This window comes from Propithecus coquereli, unplaced genomic scaffold (assembly GCF_000956105.1).
Source record: "Propithecus coquereli isolate 6110/MARCELLA unplaced genomic scaffold, Pcoq_1.0 Scaffold116, whole genome shotgun sequence".
NCBI classification, from domain to species: Eukaryota; Metazoa; Chordata; class Mammalia; order Primates; family Indriidae; genus Propithecus; species Propithecus coquereli.
This window is the reverse complement of record NW_012135636.1, coordinates 904,501-914,962: the sequence shown is the minus strand read 5'-3', so window position 1 is coordinate 914,962 and position 10,462 is coordinate 904,501. Positions and strand designations below refer to the sequence as shown.

General features: G+C 36.5%; 1 protein-coding gene across 4 annotated transcripts in view; it reads left to right on the top strand.

Annotated features, from left to right (window-relative positions):
- Positions 1-10,462, top strand: part of RALGAPA1 (Ral GTPase activating protein, alpha subunit 1 (catalytic)) — a 232,168-nt gene that overhangs the window by 171,691 nt on the left and 50,015 nt on the right. For all 4 annotated transcript variants that reach the window (XM_012658280.1, XM_012658299.1, XM_012658290.1 and 1 more), the window contains one exon: positions 3,741-3,864. In XM_012658280.1, the coding sequence (XP_012513734.1) occupies positions 3,741-3,864 (124 nt within the window). The remainder of the gene's footprint in view (positions 1-3,740; positions 3,865-10,462) is intronic.

The following is a 10,462-nucleotide window of genomic DNA, read 5'->3' as shown; positions in this document are numbered from 1 at the left end:
TTTTTTTTTTTTTTTTTTTTTTTTTTTTTTTTTTTTATTTCAGCATATTATGGGGGTACAGATGTTTTTCTGTTTTCTTAAGGTGGAAGGTTTGATTATTGGTATGAAAGCTTTTCTTTCTTAAAATAGACATTTAGATCTGTAAATTTCCTAATGAGCACTGCTTACCTGCATGCCATCAGTTTTGGCATATTGTATTTTTATTTTCATTCATCTCTGTGTATTTTATATTTTCCGAGATTTATTCTTTGATCCATTGTTTATTTGGGAGTGTGGTGTTTCATTTGCACACATTTGTGAATTTCCCAGATTTTCTCTTACTGATTTATACTTTCATTCCATTGTGGATGGAAAATATACCTTGCATGATTTCAATCCTTTTAATTTTTTAAGGATTATTTTATAGCTTCCATATAGTCTGTCCTGGAAGAGATGTCACGTATGCTTAAGAGATGTCATGTATGCTTAGGAGATGTCATATATGCTTATGCATAAATACTTAAGAATTTTCTGCTACTATAGGGGAGAGTGTTCTAAAGATGTCTGTTAAGTCTAGTTGGCTTATATTGTTGTTCAAGTCTTCCATTTCTTTTAATATTTTCTAGATATTCTGTCCATTATTGAAAATGGGATATTAAAGTCTCCAGCTACTATTGTGGAAATGTCTATTTCTGCCTTCAATTCTATCTTGGTTTTGTATCATGTATTTTGGGGCTCTGTTGTTAGATGCATGTATATGTGTTTGTGATTTTCGTATCTTCCTGTTAGAATGACCTTTTGTCATGAATTGTATCTCTTTATCTCTAACATTTTTTTGTTTGGAAGTCTAATATTACTCTAGCTCTCTTAGATTTTGTTTGTATGGTATTGTTTTCCATTCCTTTGACTTTCAACTTTGTCTGCATCTTTGAATCAAAAATACATTGATATGGGAGGCTGAGGCAGAAGGATTGCTTGAGCCCAGGAGTTTGAGGTTGCTGTGAGCTAGGCTGATGCCACAGCACTCTAGCCCAGGCAACAGAGTGAGACTCTATCTCAAAAAAAAAAATACATTGTTGGTGGTTGCTGTAGGTTTAGTCACTTGTTATTTTCTAGTGACTTAGCTTCCCCACAGTACGTAGCCTCTAATCTCCCTGCTCAGATTTTTAAAAAATTGTTTCTTAGCCTGGTTATTTAGGGTTCTTCCTTAATTCGATGTCACCTACTTACTGAGCAAAGTTTGTGCTTTAGTCCCCTTAGCCAGTTAGATTTGTATTGCTTACTATTGAATGTGTGTGCCTTTTAGGCTGCTGTCACAGTTCAGAGTGTTTATGTTTTTTTCTCCTACATTCACCTGTATATTAATAGCTTGAAGGTTCACTCTCTGACCACCACAAAGAGGGTACAGTCTTAGGCATGCACAGTTTTTCATACTACCAGGAATGACTAGATGTTATTTTTAAGTCTAAGCTTCCTAGGAATTGACCCTGAGTTCAAATAGGGTATTATTCAGTGCCAATGAGGCTTTACCTTGTGTTCATAGGTCTCTATGTGACTTTGGGAATGCTTTCATGTCTGTCCTACATCTTACTCTAATTGTTCCTACAGGGCATAGCCTAGTGCATGTGCACAGGCTGCTTGACCTCCACAATTGACGGTGATCCCAAGAAGGGCTCTTCTTTGCTGTTCCTTTTCCTGATTCTTTCTAGTAAACTTCTGGCTGCTTTGCTCTTTTGGTTGTGCCAGCTTCTCTTAATTGCTTACCTCTAAGCTCTATTCCACATAAAGGCAGTCGCCTGAGGTAGAACTGCAGCAGAGTTCTTTGTCCTTATGACCTGCTTTTCACCCTGGGCAGAACCTGTCTGTTACTATACCTGAGCTAGGGTCAGGGACCAGCTTTTCCTGGAGTGACACACTCACTCTCTAAGTGGACACTTGGGAGGGGTTGGTAGTCCCTGGTCTTCTCAGCTTGTTCTTCCTAGTAGAATCTCCACACTGTGAGCAAGTTGGAATGGTTAAGATTGGGACCATCAGCCTTTCACACTTAGAGATTCTTCTGTACGAGAGAAGCTAAGTGAGGGAAGGGAGACCCGGTCTTCTCAGCCATACTTATCTAGAATAGAGCTTCTGTAATACGGGGCAGGGAAAAAATGAGAAATACCTACAGTAACCTGCCTCTTCTGGGGTGAAATCACAGCCCCAGACTGGGAGCTGAAGGAGAAAGGGAGCCTCTGTCTACTAGGCCTGAGTAGAATGCCCTGGGCAGAACTTCGGCAACATAGTGCTCATGGGTAGGGTAAGGGAACAGTTTGCAACTCATGTTGAAAACTCTGTTCTTACCAAGATTTAGTAAATTTTCTTGAATGAATCTTTCCCCATTTGCTGTATGACTTTAGGACAATATCCAGAGACTTTAAATGATGTTCCTTTTCAACAGTCAAGTCATGTTTTACTTAGGAGAAAGGCCACATAGATCTTTATTCTGCAATTCCAGAAGTCTCCCTCACCCCCAAATTATATTTTACTACTTACGCTAGATTATCCTAATGACACATTGGGCATGCTGAAAGTTTGTCTATCTGTTTACCACCTAAAGTAAAATATTCCCATTATTGAAAGCAGCTAAAACACCCTTTTTACTGATGCCGAAACCCACAATCATGATTTGGCAATTTCTTCAAGATATATTGGAAAATACGGTCATCAGACTAAATTTTTTTAAATAACTTTAATTGTTATTTACTTGTTGGTTGTGGTTTGTTTTTTTAATTCCTACGTGGTATAGCAGTGAAAACTTTACTTCTGTTCATGAAGTTTGTTACCCCATGCTTTGTTAAATCAACCTACACCAAACGTAGTATGTTCTAGTTAACTTGGAAAGCCAAATTTCAAACTAGAAATTTGCTTTTCTGAACTTTTAAATTCAGAAAAAAACTAAAAATATCTAAGAACTTGGCAGTTACTCCATACAGTTTTATGTTTGTATACAGTCATTTGCTACATAATGTTGTTTCTGTCAGCAACCAGACCACATATATGATGGCAATCCTGTAAGATTATAATACCATATTTTTACCATACCTTTTCTGTGTTTAGCTACATAAATACTTACTATATCATTTGTTACAACTGCCTACAGTATTCAGCACAGTAACATCCTGTATAGGTTTGTAGCCTATACAGCATACAGTAGGCTATGCCATGTAGGTTTGTGTAGGTACACTCTATGATGTTCACACAGCAACAGAATGCCTAACAACATGTTTCTCAGAACATGTCTCTGTTCTTAAGTGACACATGACTGTATACATTTCTTTTTCTATATTGTAAGTACTCTGAAGGAACACATCATTTCTCACTCATCTATGTACTCCCACTTATTTAACCCTGGGATTCAGTCACATTGTGCAACACACAACTCTTCAGATGTTTTATGCATTCACACCTATGTATCTGTCCTTCTTCATACTCTTTCTCTTCATTTATCAAATCTTTCTTACCTTCACCTAACTCAATATTATCTTACTTTTTAAGTTTCTTTTTTTTCCTCAATCAGAAATAATCATGCCTTTCTTGTGTTCCAATGGCAATTTTGTAACTTCTATAATTTTTTACTTGTATTTATTTGTCTCTTGCAGATGATAAGATTTAAGTCTTTTTATCTTTTTGTTGCCACATACTTTGTACATAGAACTTAATTATTGGATGAATGAATGTATAAATTAATGATTAAATGAATGGTGTAATCTTTTGTTTTACAGCCGAGAGACACACAAGATAGCAGTATTTTATGTTGCTGAAGGACAAGAGGACAAACACTCCATTCTCACCAATACAGGAGGAAGTCAAGCTTATGAGGATTTTGTAGCTGGTCTTGGTTGGGAGGTATTGTTTTTAAATATTTGAAAATTTTATTTCTATTTGGAAGCAGAGGGTTGTTTTTTTTTTCTTTCTAGTTTATTTTAGGAACATTATTTTAGAAGATACAACATCTTAACAATGGGTTTGTTGTTTCTGCATTGCATCTCATCTACAAGCAGCAAGTTGGTACTTTGAAAGGAAAGATGTTTCATAAGATAATATATTGTCAAAGAGTACTAAACTCATAGGTTTATAAGATCTAGATTTTCCTTACGGCTGTGACCACTAGACTGATGTTCTTTAAACTGAGACCTTAGGGCTAAACTAAGGGTTTCCAGGGTCACATAGGCACACTTAGTTTGGAAGAAATTAGCTTCCAGATCCTCAAATTTACTAAATGCCAGCGAACCCTTCTACAGTATCTGGCCTCCCCTTTTCTGTTCTTTACTTTGTAAAAGAAAGGCTACTCACCCACCTCAAATCCTACGTTGTCCCAGAGTGATTTGGCACCAATAAAAGAAATAATCCAAGAGGGTTTACTTTTAAGAGCAAGTCCCTAACAGCAAAGCAAGAAATATTAAAATATATTGTACTTTATATGTCCTGGCAACTAACTCATGCCAAGGTTCCTGTATCATATCTGTATTTCTTAGAATTATAACTCAGAAGCTAGGTATTTGTCATAGGAGTTTATACTAATATGTTTATTTGAATTGAAAAATGAAGTTATAGACATGTTCTAACAAAAAGTGAATCTGAAGACTGGGCATGGTGGCTCACACTTACAGCCCTAGCACTCTGGGAGGCTGAGGCAGGAGGAACCCTTGAGGGCAGGAGTTTGAGACCAGCCTGAGCAAGAGTGAAAGCCCATCTCTACTAATAATAGAAAAAATTAGCCGAGTGGGCAGGCATGCACCTGTAGTCCCAGCTACTTGGGAGGTTGAGGCAGGAGTGCTTGAGCCTAGGAGTTTGAGATTGCTGTGAGCTGTGATGACGCCACCACATTCTGGCCTGGGCAACAGAGCAAGACTGTCTCAAAGAAAAAAAAATAAAGAAAGTGAATCTTATGTGGCTGATTGGTTTATCATTAAGTTAATACCTGATATTTTATGTATATTGAATCTGTAGCTCCAAGATTTTGATGAAAATATATTTAAAGCATATATAGATAACTTACAGTACACAGGAAATTTAAATTTTTATTGCTACATAATGTACGTATTTATACGGTACATCTGATATTTTGATACATGCATACAATGTGTAATGATGATGACTGTAGGGTATTTAGGATATCCATCACTTCAAACATTTATCATTTATTTGTGCTGGGAACATTTCAGATCTTCTAGCTATTTTGAAATATACAATATATTGTTAACTATAGTCACCCTACTGTGCTATCAAACACTAGAACTTATTCCTTCTGTCTAAGTGTTTTTGTACCCATTAACCAACCTCTCTTTATCCCTCCCATTTACCAGCCTCTGATAACTATCATTCTACTCTTTACCTCCATGAAATCAACTTTATTACCTCCCACATTTGAGTGGGAACATGCGCTCTATGTCTTTTTCTGCCTGGCTTATTTCACTTAACATAATGACCTCCATTTTCATCCATGTTGCTGCAAATGACAGGATTTCATTCCTTTTTATGGGTTAATAATATTCCATTGTGTGTGTGTGTGTGTGTGTGTGTTTGTGTTTGTGTGTGTGTGTGTGTGTGTGTATATATATATATATATGTATATCACATTTTCTTCATCCACCTGTTGATGGACACTTAGATTGATTTTGTATCTTTGCTATTATGAATGGTGCTGCAGTAAACATGGGGTTGCAGATATCCCTTTTTTGATATATTGATTTCTTTTCCTTTGAATAAATATCCAGTAGTGGGATTGTTGGATTGAATTAACGTGCTGTTTTCCCTTGTATGAGTTACTTAAGCTATCTGGCTTCTTTGCTTATTTGTCAAAGGTAATATGCTTTTTTACCCAGCAGAGATGATATGAAGTTCAGTTGAGATTATGTATGTTAAAATGCTTTGATAAGTATAAAAAAATCCTAAATAGATTTTCTGTTTAAAAAAATCATAAAAGTATTAGTAAAAGAGAGGGAGACATGAAAAAGAAGAACAAACTGAGATGGCTCACACTTCCCTGATTTCAAAACTTACTACAGAGCAATGCTAATTAAGATAGTGTGGTAGTGCTGGCACAAGAATAGACTTGTAAATTAATGAAATAGAATTGAGAGTCCAGAAATAAACCCACACATCTGTAGTCAACTGGTTTTTGAGAAGGGTGCCAAGACCATGCAATGGAAAAAAATAGTCTTTTCAACAAATGGTGCTGACACAACCAGATAGCCATATGCAAATGAATGAAGTCAGACCCTTATCTCACCCCATATACAAAAATTAACTTAAGTGGATCAAACATCTAAATGTAACACTTAAAATTATAAAACTTTATAAGAAAATATAGGGTATATCTTTGTGATTTTGGATATTGCAAAGGATTTTCAGATAAGACACAAAGCAGGCGCAAGAAAGGAAAAATAGATAATTGTACTTCATCAAAATTAAAACTTTTGTGCTTCAAGGGACACCATCAACGAAGTGAAAAGATATCCCACAGAATTGGAGAAAATAATAGATATATCATTTATCATTATTTTCTGATATGTCATTTACAACAACATTTGTATCTAGAATATACAAAGAACTCATACAAATCAATGATTAGAAAACACTTAATTTTTTAAAATGACCAGAGGACCTAACTAGACAATTCTACAGAGAAGATATATAAATGGCCCATAAGCACACGAAAAGATGTGCATGTGACATTATTAGCTATCAGGGAAATGCAAATCAAAACCATAGTGAAATACGATTTCACACCCAGTAGGATGGGTAGAATCAAAAAGTCATATAACAACTATAAGATAGGATTTGGAGCAATCTGAACCCTCATGCACTGCCAGTGGGAATGTAAAATGGTACAATCACTGGAAAACAGTCTGGCAGTGCATTAGACAATTAAACACAGAGATGCCATATGACCAGTTCCACTCCTAGGTATATACCTAAGAAAATGAAACTGTGTGTCCACACAAAAACTATACATAAATGTTTATAGCAACATTATTCATAATAGCAAAATGGTTGAAACAACCCAGATGTCTATCAGTGGATGAGTGGATAAACAAAATGTGGTATATCCATACACTGGAGTATTATTCGGCCATATAAAGGAATGAAGTGATGATACATGCTTTAGGATTGAGGAATGACATGTTGGTGAGTTTTCTGGGTTTTCTTTTTGCCTCATATATCCCAAACTTGGAGCTGAAGAAGCCAGCAACCTAGAAACACCAACAGGCACAGACCCAAAAAACCCCCCAACAAAAGCTTGTTCTTTCTAGCCAAAGGATCAAGAAAGGAGTCCCCTAAAAAGATGCCTCCCAAAAAAATTAGACAATAACCACTGTACTTTAGCCAAACACAGAAAATACTTTGACCTTATCCCCACCCCTCGTAGCAAAGTTCAAGTAGGAAGCCTCGACTTCCATCTTCATGAGGCTGTAATAAGGTGCCCGCAACACCACACTAGGGTAGTATCAGATAGTGTCAGAGAAGGCCAGGTAGGTAGAAAGCGCAGATTTTCATGTCCACTGGTTGATAATGAATCTTCCATCCACACCACATGCCCAATGTCATTAGAGACTATGTGGGAAACCTATAATTCTGTCCCTACTCAACAGGGGGAGATGACTCTCTCCCTCTCCACGGGGTAGTTCAGAAGAGGCTTTGTGGAGAATTAGGATTTCTACAATTACCCAGCAGTAATGAGGCCACCCTTACCACTGTGTCAGTGGACACCATATAGGAAGCCAGAACTCCTATCTCCACCTAGCAGTAATAAGGATTTTCCCTACTTCCCAGGTGTCAAGTTGAGTGGGGAACCTATCTTCTACCTCCACCTGACAGTAATGAGGCAGCACTTTCACAGTCCCCCCCACCCCCCCACCTCCCGCCCTCTTCCCTGTTAGAGCAGTATTTTAAAACAACCAGCTAAAATAGAAATTTTAAATAAGATCCAGAGTTTCATGAAAATGTCCAAGTTTCAATCAAAACTCATCATACCAAAAACCAAGAAGAGCTCAAACAGAATGAAAAAAAAAAAGCAGATGCCAATGACAAAGATATTTAAGCAATCATGATAGAAATATCACATTGAGCAATTAGGAACACAGTTGAAACAAATGAAAAACAGAAAATCTCAGCAAAGAAATAGAAAATATAAAGAACAACCAAATGGACATTTTAGAACTGAAAATACAGTAACCGAAATAAAAATCTCAATAGCTGGGCCCAACAGCAGAACAGAGTGGGGATGGGGGTACAGCAAGAGAAAGAATCAGCAAACTGAAAGATAAAACAGTAGAAATTAGTCTGAACATCAGAGAAAATAGACTTAAAAACAATGAACAGAGAGTCAGGGACTTTAATAAATGATCTAACATTCCTGTTATCTGAGTCCAAGAAGAGGAGAAAGAGGCTGAGTCTGAAAAAATACTTGAAGAAATAATGACTGAAAAGCTCCCAAATTTGGTGAAACATAAAGCTCTATAAAGCTTACAAATCTATGTTCAAAAAGCTTTGTGAAACCCAAGCAGGATAAATCAAAAAATGTCTATGTTAACACACATTATAATTTAATTTTTTAAAACTAAAGACCAAAACATCTTGATAAAAGGTGTACCTTATTTGTAGAGGGAAAACAATTATTAGGTTATTAAGTATGAAATGTCTGATTTCCTTAAACACTAAGTTTAACAGTTAATATCTCTGACATTTCACTTTGACACTTCTTGATCTATTTTTACTGTGAAGGTGCATTCTGATTCTTTCAAATGCATGGTTTGTGATTATCTTTCATATTTTTTTAGAGCAATTTTTGTGAAACCATGGATAAGTCAAAAATTCCCGTTATTTTCAAATATAAGTTCTGTCATGAGACCGGTGCAGTGCAGACAGCTCAAAATATCAATGAAGTGTTTGGGAAGGATGTGACTAATGAACACACAGTACTCGATGGTTTGAGAAGTTCCATTCTAGTGATTTTAGTCTTGAAAATGAGCCACATGAGCAACCTGAGACCAAGGTGGATAATGATGAGCTGAAAGCTGTAGTGGAAGCAATCCATCTCAGCCTACATGTGAATTAGCAGCAAGGTTTGACATTACTATTCCAACAACATTGAACCATTTGAAACAAACGGGCAAGGTAAAGAAGCTGGATAGATGGGTACCACATGAATTAAACGAGTGTCAGAGAGAAATTGTCTCAAAGCTTGCCTTTCTTTGCATTCACGACATAAAGGTGAACCATTTCTACACTGTATTGTTACATGTGATGAAAAATGGATTCTTTTTGTCAATCACAAGCATTCGGCATAATGGTTGGATAAAAATGAAGTGCCCGAAACACAGCCCAAAACTGAATATTCATCCAAGAAAGTTAATGGTGTCTGTTTAGTGTTCCAGCACTGGTATTATCCACTACAGCTTCATGAAACCTGGTCAGTCAATTACAGTGGATGTCTACTGCAACCAATTGGAGAAAATGATGAGGATGCTTATGAACAAGCAGCGAAGACTGGTCAATAGAGACAGGCCAATCCTTTTGTAAGACAATACCTGACCACATTAACGCTGCTCAAACTACAAAGGCTGGACTTGGAAACTCTCTGTCATCCACCGTATTCACCAGACCTTGCACCACCTGACTACCACTTCCAGCCGTGGACCACTTCTTGCAAGGAAAAATACTCAGTTCTCAACAAGCTGTGGAAACCGCCTTTCTTGATTTCATCACCACTCGCTCTCCAGGCTTCTTTGCTGCTGGAATAAACAAGCTGCCATTAAGATGGCAAAACTGTGTCAATAGTTTAGGCACATACTTTGATTATTTGTACTGCTTCTTGTTTGAGATATAATAAACTAAACTTTTGATTTGAAATCAGACATGTCATATTTAATGACCTAATAGAATGATAGCACATTTCTCATCAGAAGCCGAAGGAGGGAGGGGGTGTGCAGAGGAAGTGGCATAGTATTTTTCAAGTGCTGAAAGAAAAGAACTGTCAATCCACAATTGAAGAGCTAGCAAAAATATCCTTCAGGAATGAAGGGAAGGTCAGAACATTCTCAAATAAAGGAAAACTTAGAGAACTTGTTACCAGCAGACCTATCCTAAGAGAATCACTGACAGAAGTTCTTTTAACAGAAAGGAAATAGTAAAAGGAAGAACTTTGAAACATCAGGGAGAAAGAATGAGCATGGCAAGAAAAAAAAAAGGGTAAATACAGTAGACTTTCCTTCTCATCTTGAATTTTCTTAATTATGTTTGACAGTTTAAGCAAAAATTATAACAGAATTTCATGTGTTTCTAAATACAGTAGAGGAAATATTTACAACAATTATATTACAAATGAGAGGGTAAAGAAACATACAGTAAGGTAGGGTGACTATACTTTACTCAAACAAGTAAAATGACAACACTAGTAGACTATAAGTTATGTATATATAATGTAATACCTAGAGCAACC